Below are 17,775 nucleotides of genomic sequence, written 5' to 3' on the forward strand. Positions count from 1 at the left end.
GGGCGCAGCGCCTGCTCGGACGGAGGATAGATCGACGCGCAGGAGCTTAAGGGTCTCGGCGTAGATGATGTTGAGGCAGCTGCCCCCATCCATCAGGACCTTGGTGAGCCTGACATTGCCGACAACGGGGTCGACGACGAGCGGGTATTTCCCCGGGCTCGGCACATGGTCGGGGTGGTCGGCCTGGTCGAAGGTGATGGGCTTGTCGGACCAGTCTAGATAGACTGGCGCCGCCACCTTCACCGAGCAGACCTCCCGGTGCTCTTGCTTGCGGTGCCGAGCCGAGGCATTCGCCGCATGCCCTCCATAGATCATGAAGCAGTCGCGGACCTCGGGGAACTCTCCTGCTGGGTGATCTTCATTCTTGTCGTCGTCGCGGGCCCTGCCACCCTCAGCGGGTGGCCCGGCCCTGTGGAAGTGACGCCGAAGCATAACGCACTCCTCGAGGGTGTGCTTGATGGGCCCCTGACGGTAGGGGCACGGCTCCTTGAGCATCTTGTCGAAGAGGTTCGCACCTCCGGGGGGCTTCCGAGGGTTCTTGTACTCGGCGGCGGCGACAAGGTCCGCGTCAGCGGCGTCGCGTTTCGATTGCGACTTCTTCTTGCCTTTCTTCTTGGTGCCGCGCGGAGCAGACGCCTCGGGAGCCTCTTCCGATGGGCGGCCCTGGGGCTGTTTGTCCTTTCGGAAGATAGCCTCAACTGCCTCCTGGCCAGAGGCGAACTTGGTGGCGATGTCCATCAGCTCGCTCGCCCTGGTGGGGGTCTTGCGACCCAGCTTGCTCACCAGGTCGCGGCATGTGGTGCCGGCGAGGAACGCGCCGATGACATCCGAGTCGGTGATGTTGGGCAGCTCGGTGCGCTGCTTCGAGAATCGCCGGATGTAGTCCCGGAGCGACTCCCCCAGCAGTTGCCGGCAGCTTCGAAGGTCCCAGGAATTCCCGGGGCGCACGTATGTGCCCTGGAAATTGCCAGCGAAGGCTTGGACCAAGTCGTCCCAGTTGGAGATCTGCCCCGGAGGCAGGTGCTCCAACCAGGCGCGAGCAGTGTCGGAGAGGAACAGGGGGAGGTTACGGATGATGAGGTTGTCGTCGTCCGTGCCACCCAGTTGGCAGGCAAGGCGGTAGTCCGCGAGCCACAGTTCCGGTCTCGTTTCCCCCGAGTACTTCGTGATAGTAGTCGGGGGTCGGAACCGGGTCGGGAATGGCGCCCGTCGGATGGCCCGACTGAAGGCCTGCGGACCGGGTGGTTCGGGCGAGGGACTCCGATCCTCCCCACTGTCGTAGCGCCCCCCACGCCTAGGGTGGTAGCCTCGGCGCACCCTTTCGTCGAGGTGGGCCCGGGGCCGCGCCGATGGTGCTCGTTGCCGAGGTGGCCCGGGGCCGCAGGCGCGGTGTTGCGCGTGCGCCCAGTGTAGACCGAGGCTTCCCGCATGAATCGGGAAGTCGCGGCATGAGGTTCCGAGGGATATCCTTGCCTTCGGGAGGCAGTGCTCTCGGCTCGTCGGGCCGCAGCGCCTTCCAGGAGATTCTTGAGCTCTCCCTGGATTCGCCGCCCTCGGTGGTTGATGGCTCCGGCATCGCGCGGAGGAGCATCGCTGCGGCTGCCAGGTTCTGACCAACCCCACTGGATGCGGGCGGCGGCCTGACCCTGGCATCGTTGGCGACGCGGTGCTGGAGACCTTGGGGCAGGTGACGTATTTCTCCGGCCAGGGGTTGGCCCGCCCATACCTGCACGACGTCCCGACGGACCGGCTCAAGCGCTCCTGTTCCCTCGTTGAGCCTGGCCTGCGCCTCGCGGACTTGCTCGAGTTGTGAGTCGTAACCCCCCGCTGGAGCGGGGACCACAGCTAGCTCCTGTGGGATGTCGGCGCGAGGCACCGGCCTAGGAAGATCACCGTCCTCCGGCATGCCGAGATGGTTGCCTTCGGAGGGATCCCCTAGCTCGATGTGGAAACATTCGCGGCTTGGGCCGCAGCTCTCGTTGCCAAGGCTGCGGCTTCCGTCGGAACAGTCGGATAGGCAGTAGTCACATGCGGTCATGAAGTCCCGCATGGCACTGGGGTTGCCAAGTCCGGAGAAATCCCAACAGATGCTGGGATCGTCATCTTCCTCGGACCCAGAGGGCCCGTAAGTCGAGACGTCCGTCAGCCGGTCCCAAGGTGACCGCATACGAAACCCCAGTGGGGTTGCACTCGCCTCAATGAGAGCGCCCGCCAAAACGAGGTCGTTTGGCGGGTTGAGGCCGAGTCGAAATGACGCAAGATGGGAGTTAGTCGGTACCTTTTGGTCGACGAGGAGCGACGTAGTCACATCGGGGACTGGTTGCACCATCGTCTCAGGTACAAGGGCGACGTCCTGCAGGCTTTCCGCGAGCGCGCCGGCGTCGTCTTCTTGTTCGGGGTCAGCGTGTCGCGGGGGGACGGCGCTTGCCTCCGTCTTGAATGCGAGGTCGACGTCCGGCGTGCCTTCCGTCGGGGCGTCGGGGGCGTCGATTCGCTCGACGGCCAACGAAGTGCGGCCTCCCGCCTGGCCTTGATGGCCCCGCCTCCTCCTCCGTTGGCGGGGAGAGGACGGTGCGAGCCCGAATGTTGCTCTTCCACCACGCGGGGAAGATGTCGTCGATTCCGCCGACGGCGGGCGGGTTGTCGGCCGCCATTGTCGTCGTCGCGCGGCGGTGGAAGAAGTATCATGTCGTAGCTGCCGTCGAAGGACATGAACTCAAGAGTCCCGAAACGAAGCACCGTTCCGGGCCGGAGATGTTGCTGGAGACTGCCCATCTGGAGCTTGACGGGGAGCTGTTCGTCAGCACGCAGCGTGCCCCTACCTGGCGCGCCAACTGTCGGCGTTTCGAGACAGGGGGGTCCCTAAGCCGACGAGTGAGTGTGCTGCGTGCCCCAGCCCAGATGGGTCGAGCGCGTGGGCGAGCGCGAAGGGGGGAGAGGCGAGGTGGCCGGAGTCGAGCGTGAGAGAGGTGGAAGTCCCGCGACCTTCGTGTTCGTCCCGCGCCCAGGTCAGGTGCGCTTGCAGTAGGGGGGTTACAAGCGTCCACGCGGGTGAGGGAAGCGAGCGGCCCCAAGAGAGCGCCTGTCCCGTCCTCGGTCCCGCGCGGCCAACCTTTCCTAAGAAGGCCCTGGTCCTCCCTTTTATAGTCGTAAGGAGAGGATCCAGGTGTACAATGGGGGGTGTAGCAGAGTGCTACGTGTCTAGCGGAGAGAGAGCTAGTGCCCTAGGTACATGCCAATGTGGCAGCCGGAGAGATCTTGGCACCTTGCTGGCGTGATGTCGTGGCTGTCGGAGGTGCGACGGAGCCTGGCGGAGGGACAGCTGTTGGAGCGGTCAAGTCCCTGCTGACGTCGTCCTGCTTCCGTAAGAAAGCTGGGGGCCGCCGTCGTCACAGAGCTGGTGGAGCGCCATCATTGCCCATCCGGCGGAGCTGGCCGGATGGGATGCCGGTCTTGTTCTCCGTGACCTGAGTCGATTCGGGGTAGGATGATGATGGCGCCCCCTGTTGACGTGGCGGGTCTGTGCCCTAGGCAGGGTGACGTGGGGGCTCCTCCGAAGCCGAGGTTGAGTCTGTCTTCTGTTGCCGAGGCCGAGCCCGAGCCATGGGGTCGGGCGAGGCGGAAGTCGTTCGGCCGAGGCCAGGGCGGAGTCCGAGCCCTGGGGTCGGGCGAGGCGGAGTTTCGTCGTCTTCCGGGTCTTAGCCAGAGTCCGAGCCCTGGAGTCGGGCGGAGCGGAGTTCGCCGTCTTCCGGGTCTTAGCCCGAGTCCGAGCCCTGGGGTCGGGCGGAGCGGAGTTCGCCGTCTTCCGGGTCTTAGCCCGAGTCCGAGCCCTGGGGTCGGGCGGAGCAGAGTTCGCCGTCTTCCGGGTCTCAGCCCGAGTCCGAGCCCTGGGGTCGGGCGGAGCGGAGTTCGCCGTCTTCCGGGTCTTAGCCCGAGTCCGAGCCCTGGGGTCGGGCGGAGTGGAGTTCGCCGTCTTCCGGGTCTTAGCCCGAGTCCGAGCCCTGGGATCGGGCGGAGCGGAGTTCGTCGTGGCGCCTTTGGCAAGGCCTGACTGCCTGTCAGACTCACTCTGTCGAGCGGCACCGCAGTCGGAGTGGCGCAGGCGGCGCTGTCCTTCTGTCAGACTGGTCAGAGGAGCGGTGGAGTGACGGCGGTCACTTCGGCTCTGCCGGGGGGGGCGCGTGTCAGGATAAAGGTGTCAGGCCACCTTTGCGTTAAATGCCCCTGCAATTTGGTCAGTCGGTGTGGCGATTTAGTCAAGGTTGCTTCTGAGCGAAGCCAAGGCCTCGGGCGAGCCGGTGACGTGTCCGCCGTAAAAAGGGGGGCCTCGGGCGAGACGGAAGTCTCTCGAGGTCGGCTGCCCTCGGCCGAGGCTAGGCTCGGGTGAAGCGTGATCAAGTCACTCGTGTGGACTGATCCCTGACTTAATCGTACCCATCAGGCCTTTGCAGCTTTATGCTGATGGGGGTTACCAGCTGAGAATTAGGTGTCTTGAGGGTACCCCTAATTATGGTCCCCGACACTCGCGGACTTGCTCGAGTTGTGGGTCGTAACCCCCCGCCGGAGCGGGGACCACAGCTAGCTCCCGTGGGATGTCGGCGCGAGGCACCGGCCTAGGAAGATCACCGTCCTCCGGCATGCCGAGACGGTTGCCTTCGAGGGGATCCCCTAGCTCGATGTGGAAACATTCGCGGCTTGGGCCGCAGCTCTCGTCGCCAAGGCTGCGGCTTCCGTCGGAACCGTCGGATAGGCAGTAGTCACATGCGGTCATGAAGTCCCGCATGGCACTGGGGTTGCCAAGTCCGGAGAAATCCCAACAAACGCTGGGGTCGTCATCTTCCTCGGACCCAGAGGGCCCGTAGGTCGAGACGTCCGTCAGCCGGTCCCAAGGTGACCGTACACGAAACCCCAGTGGGGTTGCACTCGCCTCAATGAGAGCGCCCGCCAAAGCGAGGTCGTTTGGCGGGTCGAGGCCGAGTCGAAATGACGTAAGATGGGAGTTAGTCGGTACCTTTTGGTCGACGAGGAGCGACGTAGTCGCATCGGGGACTGGTTGCACCGTCATCTCAGGTACGAGGGCGACGTCCTGCAGGCTTTCCGCGAGCGCGCCGGCGTCGTCTTCTTGCTCGGGGTCAGCGTGTCGCGGGGGGGACGGCGCTTGCCTTCGTCTTGAACGCGAGGTCGACGTCCGGCGTGCCTTCCGTCGGGGCGTCGGGGGCGTCGATTCGCTCGACGGCCAACGAAGCGCGGCCTCCCGCTTGGCTTTGATGGCCCCGCCTCCTCCTCCGCTGGCGGGGGAGAGAACGGAGCGAGCTCGAATGTTGTTCTTCCACCACGCGGGGAAGGTGTCGTCGATTCCGCCGCCGGCGAGCGGGTTGTCGGCCGCCATCGTCGTTGTCGCGCGGCGGTGGAAGAAGTATCATGTCGTAGCTGCCGTCGAAGGACATGAACTCAAGAGTCCCGAAACGAAGCACCGCCTCGGGCCGGAGAGGTTGCTGGAGATTGCCCATCTGGAGCTTGACGGGGAGCTGTTCGTCAGCACGCAGCAGGCCCCTACCTGGCGCGCCAACTGTCGGCGTTTCGAGACAGGGGGGTCCCAAAGCCGACGAGTGAGTGTGCTGCGTGCCCCAGCCCAGATGGGTCGAGCGCGTGGGCGAGCGCGAAGGGGGGAGAGGCGAGGTGGCCGGAGTCGAGCGTGAGAGAGGTGGAAGTCCCGCGGCCTTCGTGTTCGTCCCGCGCCCAGGTCGGGTGCGCTTGCAGTAGGGGGGTTACAAGCGTCCACGCGGGTGAGGGAAGCGAGCGGCCCCAAGAGAGCGCCTGTCCCGTCCTCGGTCCCGCGCGGCCAACCTTCTCTAAGAAGGCCCTGGTCCTCCCTTTTATAGTCGTAAGGAGAGGATCCAGGTGTACAATGGGGGGTGTAGCAGAGTGCTACGTGTCTAGCGGAGAGAGAGCTAGCGCCCTAGGTACATGCCAATGTGGCAGCCGGAGAGGTCTTGGCACCTTGCTGGCGTGATGTCGTGGCTGTCGGAGGTGCGACGGAGCCTGGCGGAGGGACAGCTGTTGGAGCGGTCGAGTCCTTGCTGACGTCGCCCTGCTTCCGTAAGAGAGCTGGGGGCCGCCGTCGTCACAGAGCTTGTGGAGCGCCATCATTGCCCATCCTGCGGAGCTGGCCGGATGGGACGCCGGTCTTGTTCTCAGTGACCCGAGTCGATTCGGGGTAGGACGACGATGACGCTTCCTGTTGACGTGACCGGTCTGTGCCCTAGGCGGGGTGACGTGGGGGCTCCTCCGAAGCCGGGGTTGAGTCTGTCTTCTGTTGCCGAGGCCGAGTCCGAGCCCTGGGGTCGGGCGAGGCGGAGGTCGTTTGGCCGAGGCGGAGGTCGTTTGGCCGAGGCCAGGGCGGAGTCCGAGCCCTGGGGTCGGGCGAGGCGGAGTTTCGTCGTCTTCCGGGTCTTAGCCCGAGTCCGAGCCCTGGGGTCGGGCGGAGCGGAGTTCGCCGTCTTCCGGGTCTTAGCCCGAGTCCGAGCCCTGGGGTCGGGCGGAGCGGAGTTCGCCGTCTTCCGGGTCTTAGCCCGAGTCCGAGCCCTGGGGTCGGGCGGAGCGGAGTTCGCCGTCTTCCGGGTCTTAGCCCGAGTCCGAGCCCTGGGGTCGGGCGGAGCGGAGTTCGCCGTCTTCCGGGTCTTAGCCCGAGTCCGAGCCCTGGGGTCGGGCGGAGCGGAGTTCGCCGTCTTCCGGGTCTTAGCCCGAGTCCGAGCCCTGGGGTCGGGCGGAGCGGAGTTCGCCGTGGCGCCTTTGGCAAGGCCTGACTGTCTGTCTGACTCACTCTTTGCGTTAAATGCTCCTGCAACTCGGTCAGTCGGTGTGGCGATTTAGTCAGGGTTGCTTCTGAGCGAAGCCTAGGCCTCGGGCGAGCCGGTGATGTGTCCGCCGTAAAAAGGGGGGCCTCGGGCGAGACGGAAGTCTCTCGAGGTCGGCTGCCTTTGGCCGAGGCTAGGCTCGGGTGAAGCGTGATCGAGTCACTCGTGTGGACTGATCCCTGACTTAATCGTACCCATCAGGCCTTTGCAGCTTTATGCTGATGGGGGTTACCAGCTGAGAATTAGGCGTCTTGTGGGTACCCCTAATTATGGTCCCCGACAAATCTAATCGTGGACCGTCTTGCGGACCGTCCGGACGTTCAGGTGCCAAATCTGTTACTCAACAACACCATTTTTAATTATTTACTATCCGCTCCAGCTTATATTTTGTAATAAAACAACATATAATCTCAATGTTTACCTAGTGCAATGCATTAATATTTGTCAAACACACATGCGTGCAATACAAAGGAGATAGAAAAGTAGGAATGGACAGAAAATATATATGGGGTAATTGGTAACTGAAGTAACATAGTGTGTTAGATTCTTAACGCTGCTAATTAGAGTTCTCTCAAAACATTCTAGGCACTTCATATGCCATGTGACTTGTGAGTGTAGACTTGTGCAATATACATATACACTAGTCGGTTGCCCGTGCGTTGCGACGGCTTACAACAATACACACGTAAATTATCCATAAAAAAATTTCAAGGTTTTTTATTGATTGTCTCCGCTCTCTGTATAATATATTTTTTTATTTGGCTAACTGATGTTATTGTTTACTCCATGCAAATATGTCTTGGTACAACACGACCAATGAAGTAAGCGATTAGAAGAGAGTTCACAATGATTGACTGAATGAACAGAGATTATAAAATGACATAATTCCATCATACAGAGACCAAATAAGAGAGTTTGTGAGATCAAGTTTCTAAAATAAGTCCCATGATGTCAAACTTATAAAAAAGATATATTAAAATATGGAGTGATTGCTAAAGTCAGACATCAATAAAAATTGCATGCGCTCCATATAAATTATGTTACTTCGTAGCAATTACTAACGTTTAAAACCAACAAATAACCTTTCATTTTGCTGTTAGTGTGACAAATCATTGTTGTTCCATCCAATTCAGCAACCTCAAACACCATATAGTCCATTGCGCCAATGTGGTCTGAGAAACGACCTAATGCTTGCAAGAGCCAAGAACGTCGTGCCGTGCTTGAGCTGTAGCCTCGGCCCGTAGTACTGTCCCGGCCCGACATGATTATTTTTTTATTTTACAAAAAACGTATATACCTATATAGAATTTATATTCAATATTAAAAACATCTTAGCATGATGTTCTACTGGTTAGACAGTTTCACCCAGTGTCGGGTACCGTAATTAGGGGTACCCCCAACACTCCTAAACACGGCTGTTAAGCACTATCAGCACAAACTGCAGAGACTGATGGGCACGGTTCAGGTCAAGACCTCGTCTACCAAGGGATGCGATCTCGCCTCGCCCGCCCCCGGCCTCAGGCGGGAACAGTAGTCCCGGACGAATTCACGCCTCGCCTGAGGGCCTCCTCATCCGGTGGGCGCACCCTCGGCTCGCCCGAGACCCAGCTCGGGCAGCCTTCGTCGAAAAGCAACCTTGGCCAAATCGCCTCACCAACCGACCGTATCGCAGACGCATTCAATGCGAGGATCGCCTGACACCTTATCTCGACACGCGTGCCTCAGTCGGCAAGGTCGAAGTGACCGCAGTCACTTCATCCTTTCATTGACCGATCTGACAGGAAAACAACGCCGCTCACCCCCGCTCCGACTGCTGTGCCAGCCACCCGGGCAAAGCCGACGACGGCAAGTTCAGCCTCGGGCGCAACCGGAAGCTCCGCCTCGCCCGACCTTAGGCCTCGGCCTCGGGAGGAGGTCTCAACCTCGGCCTCGGGAGGAATCGCGTCCTCGCCCGACCCCGGCCTCGGCCTCAGGAGAAGTCTCTGCCTCGCCCGACCTTGGACTCGGACCGAACGCGCCACAGGGGATACACCATTACCCTATCCCTAGCTAGCCCAGGCTACGAGGGAACAAGACCGACGTCCCATCTGGCTCGTCCCGGTAACAGGTAATGATGGCTCCCCGCGTGCGTCCATGACGACGGTGGTTCTCAGCCCCCTACGGAAGCAAGGAGACGTCAGCAAGATCCCAGTAGCAACGCCAGCTGTGCTTCTACAGGGCTCAGACACTTCTCCGACGGCCACGTTATCGCGTACACAGGGCTCCAGCACCTATCCGACAGCCACGTTGGCATGTACACAGGGCTCAGGCACCTCTCTGCCAGACACGTTAGCGCATAAGCTACACCCCCATTGTACACCTGGACCCTCTCCTTGCATCTATAAAAGGGAGGTCCAGGGCCTTCCTGCAAGGGGGTCGCGCGGAGGGACGAGCAAACGAACAAGCTCACTCTCTCTCGCGAACACTTGTAACCCCTACTACGAGCACATCCCTCTGGTGCGAGATAATACGAGCCGCGTTTCCCCTTGTGTTCCATCTCGCGCCAACCCATCTGGGCAGGGGCACGCAGCGACAATTTTACTGGTTGGCTTACGGACCCCCCGGGTCCGAAACGCCGACACCCAGTGTCTCCCGCCCTTCTTCCATCAGGGCATGAGTTTGAACCTCACCTCCTGCACCGTTTTTTAACATTTTACGCTGATTTAATTAAATAGATCGACGGGCTAACGGGCTGGCCCGACACAGTTAGCAGGCTGACATGACGTGCATGCGCCATAGTTGTGGCCCGCGTGCATCTAGCCCGTGTCGGGCGTCGTTACGCTGATTTAATTAAATTGATCGACAGGCTAACGGGCTGGCCCGACACAGTTAGTAGGCCGGCATGACGTGCCTGTGCCATAGTTGTGGCCCGCGTGCATCTAGCCCGTGTCGGACGTCGTTTGACATCTATAGACGTGTAGCGGATTAATTTAAAATAGCTGCGAGGGGTTATTTGTAAAAAAATGACGCATGACGACCGTTGAAACTGGTGTTTTAAGTATAGTATAGAGTATAGATAAATGGTGGATTTTATTAGAGTTCTCACAAAACATGCTAGACACTGTTTTATTTTATGTAGCGTCACCTCTGGCTTAATTCATACTCCCTGTACCGAGTACTGTGAGCGACAGCATCAGCCCAGCCATCAGGTGTGCCAGTGCAGTGGTCTGGGCCGGAGGAGAGCAGCAGCCCACTGGATTGCAGGAAGCCGAATGCATTGGGCCGGGCCTCCATCACAACGTCTCATCTCTAAGCGCGCTTGTCTGTGCTCCAAATACACACACAAAAAAGGGAAGTATCAGTTTCTCTGTTCAAAAAAGAAGAAAAAGAAAATAAAAGGAAGAAAACTCGAGTTGCCGCCGTCAACCAAACAAGTCGGAGAAGCAGCCCTCGCAAAACCCTCCCCTCGATGGCCGGTGTGCCACCGCCGCCGCGGCAGCTCGATGTGCGGCGCTTCGCGGCCGCCCGCGCCAGCGAACTCCGCTCCCTCTACGCAGCCGTATCGTCCCGACTCGACGACGCCGGCGGCCGGCATCAGCCCCGTTCGGCGCGCCGCCGCACCACAGGGCACCTACCCAGCAAGCGCCGCCGCCGGGGAGCCGGAGAGGTGGGCCCCGGGGATGACGATGGCCTCCCGGCGCGGAAACAGTCCAGGAGGGTGAGGCGGCGGCGGGAGCTCGCTGCCAACCCCGCGGAGGGGTTCTCGGTCGCCGGCGACGGTGCGCGGCGGCTGCGCACGCACCTGTGGTATGCGAAAAGGTTCTCCATGGAGAGGCGGTGGACATTCATCTTGCCCGTCGGCGCCCAGGGGAGGTGAGCAACGACGCTCTGTGTGTCTTTTCTGCTTCAGTTGGCTACAGCCTACAAGACTACAATCGTAAAAGAAAGCAGTATTTTTAAGTTGTTTGCTCCTCAGTAAATTGGCAGTAGTGCCGCCCGTGCAGGGGAAAAAACATGTATACATGTTTTTGCTATCCTCCCGCACCACGGAAGAGTAATCCTTTCTGAAATAGTTTTGTCTAATCGTGAAGAGTCCTGCACCACAAAAGGGTAATCCTTTCTGAAACTATGTTGCCTAATTGTGAAAAGTCCTGTCAAAGCTGTGTCCATTTCGTTGTTTAACAGAGTAGTAATGTTAGCTTCAACCTTTTGTTGGTATACGAATGGGCAGTCCTTGGTAGAGGAAGCTTGACCAATCTGAAACACAAGTTGTTGTGAGGTGGCCAATCTGGTACCTTTTCCTGTCTTCTGCATCTATTAATAGGAGAGGAGGAAATTCTTTGTAATCAACTCCATTTTCCTTTATTTGTATACTGTGGTATGTAGATGATCGTGATGTAATTGAAACTTTGTCGCCCTAACATGGTTTTACGTTCCAGGGGTAAGGGCTCAAGGAGTGTTCTCAAGCGTCTGAAAAATGGGACAACTATCCATGATGCTGGCTACTTCATTCCAATAGAGCTGGATGGTCCAGAGGTACACACTCCTGTTCTCTTTCCCTTGCTTGCTTTGCTTGTATTTTTTCCCATTCTCTGCTAGCTGTTATGAGTGGCTTTTCATCTTCTGATGGTTTAGCAATCTTACTGAGTGCGCCACTCGCTCCAGGACGCCCTGTTATCCGTTCTCAGAATGGTTCTGCGCCCATCGCCTGCAGAAAAAACACCCGATTTGAAGCATCTACAGGATCAAGTTATGCGAGGTGTTTGCTATGAGAATGCTATGGTATTTACATGTTCACCACAAGACAGTATGGGGTACAAATGTTTGAAGTGACAACTGTGACTTAATTGTTCTTTCCAGCTTTGGGATGTTAGGAGTATGCATTCTCAAATTGTTGGACCAGTAACATATATGTGGCGTCCATTCTCAAGAGCAGATGACAAATCTGGGATTGAAGGAGATCAGTGTACTTCTCACTGCATTCACGATGAAAGCGGCAATTCCTCACGACGCCAGTTGTGGATATGGATTCATCCTGCTGCACTTGATGATGGAATTAGTGCAATACAATTTGCATGTGAGAGACAGGTGCTTCCTCAATTTCTTATGTAAGGCTTTAACTTGCTGTTTTCAGGTTTGTTTGGAGGGTAAAGGAGGAACTTATTTCAGCACGCTAAAATTTGAAAAGTAGTTTTTAAGTAGTTGGCTCCTTGAATTTGTAGTTTCACTAATTTATAGAGAACTTATACTTCTAGTTTGAGTGTGCGGATATTCAAGGGAGATGTAAGTTATGTAGAATACTTTCTTTTGTCACTCTCTCTTTTTTTTTTAATTTTTGACCACCACAAATATATGACTCCATGTAAAACTTTATTTGCATTTCCTATTCAGATTAAAATGCAAACTGCTCACAAAAAATACAGGATGCACCATGATCTGGGTTTTATAGGAGGAAGAGAACGACAAGAAAGGAAACCTCGTGCCCCCTTTTTTGTCGGTAGCTTCTGTAAACAAACAGATGAGTTCAAGTACTATGTTTTGAACTGTTGACCAGAAAAATACTAGTCATTTTGTTCTTTTCATGGTTGAAGGTATCATTTACCAGTTTTTATATCCTAATGAGAAACATCCACCTGTTCAGTACCTAAGCACTTTAGAAATTGCTGTTTTCATGATCTGAATGTAGGAATTAAGATGCTATTTGGTGAGTATAATTTATCTTGTGCAATGTAATCCTTACTGCTGCGTAACAGTTACAAGTAGTAAGTTTCCTTGTAATACTATTCCTGCTTTCATCTCACCCTATAAAGTCCTGCCCTTCACTACAGATTCAAGATTCTGGTGGTGTGGTCAAATGTTGTTCATTAGAGGGAAAAATTGGAAGATTGGAAGTCAATGGATGCAAGGCTATGCAATCTCTTAAGAAGATTTTGCATCCAACCAGGTAAGGCTCTTCTTTTTGGGAACTAAGTTAATGTTACCAGTGAGAAAACAAAGGTTCCATGTCATGCTAATTTATGTTTTTTAATTAACAATGCAGTTCAAGTAAGATCAACACGATATCAACAAGTGATATCTCCGCATCAACTGATACTCTCCTGGATTCCTGTATTGCCCCTCATCTTTTGAAAGCTTCTGTCATTAGTAATGCTGAGATTCTTCAACCTGGTGCTATACTATCCATGGTAGTTCATGACCCCAGGGAAGTTTCAGTCAAGGGAATAGATTCTTCTAAAATAGTCTCCCATGACAAACAGAGCGAAGTTTTGGAGGAAGATGTAGCCCCAAATGCTAATGAGGCGTCATCAGAAGTTGCAAATATATTGCCATTGATGTGGATGCACCCTGGGAAACATGATATACTCCTTTCTGACTGTAGGGAACTGTGGGACTCCAGGCAAACCATAAATCCTCCTGTGTCAGATGAGGTTCTCTGTAAGGAGAAGCACTCTGAACGTATAAAGTTTTTCTGCTTGGATTCAGGAAATGATCAAGAGCAAACAACACAAGAGAAGGACAACTTCATTCGATCCTGCCCGGTTATTCTTTTGAAACATGCCAGAGAAGGAATACCTTCTCTAGGGTAAGGCCTATCTTTTGTCCATGAAAATGTCACATTACTACTACTGCTTGCAAGAGCATACAAAGAAATTGTTTACTTCTATGCTAGGTTTATATTTCCCCAGTTAGATAAAGAAAGGGGCATTTACATGGTTGTCCCATGTTGCTTCCTAATTATGAGCTTGTCCCTCCTATCATGACACAGTCTATGTATCTCACGTTCGTTTCAGATTTATGTTTTTTTTTTGCTTCTTAGAAGAAATATAATTTAGATCAGTTATCAGGAGTTTTGATTTTTGAACTCTATTTTATGTTTTGGAGTCCTATATAATATGCTATTATGGTTTGTCTAGTAAGTTGGTGCATGAGGTTGTGATTTATATACTATATATTGCCACATCACGTAATCCTGCTAATGAGACTGGCTTATTGTCCACATTGAATGAATTTACAGGTGGTCCATCATTCTACCTTTGAGTTGGGTGAAACCTTTCTGGCTCTTTCTAGTATCTCATGGTGCCCATGCAATTGGCTTAAGAGAGAGACGGTGGATTGCAGCAAAGGTATTTGCATGTGTAGTACTACGAGAATCTAGTTATCAGACACTAGCTTCCTTGCAATTATCACTGTTTTTTTTCTTGAATGGACAATTATTGATGAAGGCTTAACTTTATCAAACTGTTATTGCAATTGTTTAACTTAGCGACAAAGCTATCCATGATATGTGAAATACAATGAGAATGAACTAGTGGTGAAATCTCGGTACCTTTTGTTGACAGAGGTAGTAAATGTCAAGTTTGCCCATCAAGGAATGAACACTGCACAGTAGGTTTAGTAAATTAGTAGCACCGTTTTTATTTTATCTTCAACACTGCTGATGCACTGATATATCTATTATGCAGTTGAGAATGCCATGCTTTCCTTATGATTATCCAGATAGCAAAGCGTATGCATCATACATGTCCAAAGAAGCTGCTGGTTTTGATAAAGTAGTTGAGCGCCGCCCTGTTGCCAAGAGACCACCAAGAGTTCCTGTGCCTCCTTTATGGCACTGTATCATGACTTGTTTTCGTAAAGATTATGATGGCATATTGGGTGTTCTTGAAGTAGACGACTTGGTGCGGGCTAACATGGTATTACCTAAAAACTCTTCTGCACATTGCGAATCTGGAGACGCAGAACCATCGCAAGCAAATGTTGCATCCTTGCAACTTCATGTGCCAAGAACCACCCAAATGTTGAGACAGTATGTGGAAGAATTTGATAGGAAGTATCTGAGCTCATCATCTGACATGAAAGTGGATTCTGATGAACCCAACCTAGCTTCTGATAACACTGTCGGCATGACACGGTTCGCGAGTGAATTATGCCTTACAAGGGTTCTGATCCGAGCTTTCAAGGAAGGTTCTTTTGAAGAGGGTGCAGTTGTTTGTGCCCCATTACCTGCAGAACTTTCAGCTTGGAAAATCAGGTCAATATCCTGTGCGTCCGTTTTCTTTTATTGGTTGATGTCAAAAGAGCATACAATACAAGTCCTTGTTCTTGAATTGAATGTAATCTTGCTTTGAGCATTTGTTAAACATCTCGTCATGTAATCTGTTTCCTGTAGTATCCTTTCCATGGTGGTAGCAGGAAACAAAATACATACATGTGTTTAAAGATACTAATGGGCTCATTTGATGCATGGAACAGATCAAAGGAAGAAGAGGAAGAATGCGTAGAAAAATGGGAGCTCCAGCTTCCTCAGTCCCATGTTAGTTCCTATTTCTCGTGGTTTGATCCCAGCACGAGCAGCCTCCAGTTGCCTACGGATGGCGTCGCACGGGAGGCGTTCAGGTGGCCGATAGGCTTTGTCACCAGTGGTTTCATCCATGGAAGGTACTATTCCATCTCTCGTCCCCCCTTCCCATCCAAACTATCGTCTCGTCTGGTAGTAACTTTGGATTTGTTCCAGTAACGGGCAAGACGCAGTGGCGGTCGCATTCTGCGAGGCAAAGCTTCTGGCAGCGTTGAGGCGACAGCAATGGACGCATGGAAACTTGCAGAGCCGGGAGGTGTGCGTCCTTGTCAGGAACGCGAGATCGGCTGCCTACCGACGAGCGCTGGCCACCACCGTCCTGGAGCATCAGGAATCAGACCTAGCGTTTCTGTAGTCTAGTCGGGAACCTGTTGACGTTGATTTTTTCTCTCTCTCTCCCTTTTGGAGTTCCATCCATCCTCCACTCATCCGTTGATGAACCTAAGTAATTTACTGGTGATTACAGTTTATTTGTGCGATGCAAAATCATTAAACAGAAGAAGTAAATGCATCTATCTCATTTGACGGATTTCAATGATTTACTGTTACATAGTATGAATAATAATAAAGCAGCTCGTCCGGAAAAATGAATGAGTAGCTGTTGTTTGAAGGCCCGCCTGACTGTTACTGCTGACACACAATGACAATGGGCACCTGGCTGACCACCGACCGGCGAGGTCAGTGTGGGGAGCGTGAGGCTGTTGGCGGGCCCCACCCCCCACGTGCCAGGTCAGGTCTGGTCACTACTCACTCTTACGCGGCCATCAGATAGGACACGTGCTATCCGATCCTCCGCACATGGTGCCTTTCTTCCCTTGCTTTTCGTTTTGTTTTTCAAAAAAAAGTTATATATATTTTGTTTGGTCTTTGTTGCTGGTCGCAAACAGGGACGAAAGAAAAGAAAGATTCCGTTTTGCATGCTTTTTAAAACGGATACTATTTTAAAACGGGATAGAGTATATCTTAATGCAGCCATTTTGGTTACTTGCTTGCTTTTGCATTCAAACATCGCACACGTTTACACTTGTGAAGCATCATTTCACATTCAGCTTACACGACTTCACATTCAGCTTACACGACTTCTTTAGCGCCAGTCTTAGCAAATGATAACAAGACCAAAGGAGACCTTACAGTTTAAGCAAAGCAAGAGACAGATCAAATCAAATATTGTCCAAAACCAATCCAAAAAAAGCCAAGCAAAATCGATCGATCAACTCTAACAGCTAGTTGAAATGTACAGGCATCTCCCATTTCCATTGCCACCCAAATCCATTCCAAGAGAAGGAGCTGAGCGCCTGAGCCGAGCTAGGGCGGAGCAATCATCGTTGACGCCGTCGTCGGCGCGGAAGACGAGGACGCGAGGTCGTGCGTGAGCTGGCCCATGGCGCGCACCTGCATCTCCAGTGCGGCGACGTAGTCGGACACCTCGGCCAGGAGCGCGGGCAGCGACAGGCTCCGGCACCCTGGCACCAACCGCGCCAGCACCTTGGCCCTGCCAGCCAGCCCTCCCGCCGGCCGCTCGTCCTGCTGCTGCTGATGCCGCCGCTGACGGTGCCTTGGCGTCGGGGGCGGCGGTCGGCGCGCGCGGAGGAGCGCCCGGCGCCGGCGGCTGCGTGCCAGGATGGCGCGGCTCCAGCGCGACCGACCCCGCGCCGCCACGGCCAGCGCGCGGTAGGCCGCGTCGCGCACCGCCGGGGCGGAGGCGGAGCAGGTGGGTGTGCCAGTGCCGCCGCGCACGAGGCGCAGCGCCTGGAGGAGCTTGGAGGAGTATGCCTGCTGCGCGCGCGGCGTCAGCCAGTGGGACGACGGGCCCTGCTGGTCGCTGCCGTCGGATGCGCATGCGGCCGACGAGCCTCTTTTGCGTTTGCTGCGGGCGCCCTCGGCGTCAGCGGAGGCAGAGGAGGGCATGGTGGCCGGCAGAGTGTGTGTGTGCTTTGGTTGGTTTTTGGACGTGGAAGAAAAGCCACGCCGCGGAGACAAATTTATAAAGGAGACGGACTCAAGACCTCATAATAACAGTACTTATATGCTTGCATTAAAAATCATAAGAACGAACCATGAGCTAATCAGATTTAATATATTCGTCTTGCTATTTAGTCCTTATACGGGGAAATAATTTTATAGTAATTAGATTATATTTAATACTTTTAACTACCCTAAACCCCGTACAAACATCTGATATACTAGGAATAAAATTTTTAGTTACCTAGATCCAAATACCTTGATAACTCGTGCAAGCAGGTTGAAGTTGTTATAACCTAGAAGAGCTGTTGACTACTGCTATGCATGGCATGGCCTCTGGATGATACACTACCGGAATCCGGCTCTTTACCGAGTGCTCGATGCTTTGTCGAATGCTTTATTTCGGGCACTCGGCAAAAACTTCTTCGCTAAGTATCTAGGTCATACTGGTCGCTCGACAAAGAGTTTCTTTACCGAATGTCTAGGTCATAGCACTCGGCAAAGAAGGCACACCTGTGCACCGGTAAAGCCTCTTTGTCGAGTGCCAAGACCACAACACTCGGCAAAGGAACTGACAAAGGGGCCCGCTGGCGATCTCTTTGCCGAGTGCCCCCTAAT

The 17,775-nt window shown here is 54.3% G+C and overlaps 2 protein-coding genes across 2 annotated transcripts; one reads left to right on the top strand and one right to left on the bottom strand.

The window, feature by feature from the left end:
• Positions 1–10,190: 10,190 nt before the first annotated feature.
• On the top strand, positions 10,191–15,733 carry LOC103633590 (ribonucleases P/MRP protein subunit POP1). The gene is made up of 10 exons (XM_008655285.3): positions 10,191–10,709; positions 11,276–11,372; positions 11,502–11,618; positions 11,697–11,924; positions 12,665–12,780; positions 12,877–13,419; positions 13,852–13,960; positions 14,300–14,868; positions 15,090–15,275; positions 15,352–15,733. The coding sequence occupies exons 1-10, from the start codon at positions 10,306–10,308 to the stop codon at positions 15,548–15,550; spliced, it is 2,568 nt and encodes an 855-aa protein (XP_008653507.2). The 5' UTR covers positions 10,191–10,305; the 3' UTR covers positions 15,551–15,733.
• Positions 15,734–16,170: 437 nt separating this feature from the next.
• LOC100277082 (uncharacterized) lies at positions 16,171–17,148 on the bottom strand. The gene has a single exon (NM_001150748.2). It carries the CDS (start codon positions 17,101–17,103, stop codon positions 16,501–16,503), a length of 603 nt encoding a protein of 200 aa, NP_001144220.2. The 5' UTR covers positions 17,104–17,148; the 3' UTR covers positions 16,171–16,500.
• Positions 17,149–17,775: the final 627 nt, after the last annotated feature.

Source organism: Zea mays, chromosome 7, assembly GCF_902167145.1.
Source record: "Zea mays cultivar B73 chromosome 7, Zm-B73-REFERENCE-NAM-5.0, whole genome shotgun sequence".
NCBI lineage: Eukaryota > Viridiplantae > Streptophyta > Magnoliopsida > Poales > Poaceae > Zea > Zea mays.

Bases quoted from the DNA above. Each gene is read 5' to 3' on its own strand.
- LOC100277082 (NM_001150748.2), bottom strand. From the start codon at position 17,103: ATGCCCTCCTCTGCCTCCGCTGACGCCGAGGGCGCCCGCAGCAAACGC.
- LOC103633590 (XM_008655285.3), top strand. From the start codon at position 10,306: ATGGCCGGTGTGCCACCGCCGCCGCGGCAGCTCGATGTGCGGCGCTTC. The intron at 12,781-12,876 runs GTAAGGCTCTTC...TTAACAATGCAG, and splicing joins AAGATTTTGCATCCAACCAG to TTCAAGTAAGATCAACACGA. The intron at 15,276-15,351 runs GTACTATTCCAT...GATTTGTTCCAG, and splicing joins AGTGGTTTCATCCATGGAAG to TAACGGGCAAGACGCAGTGG.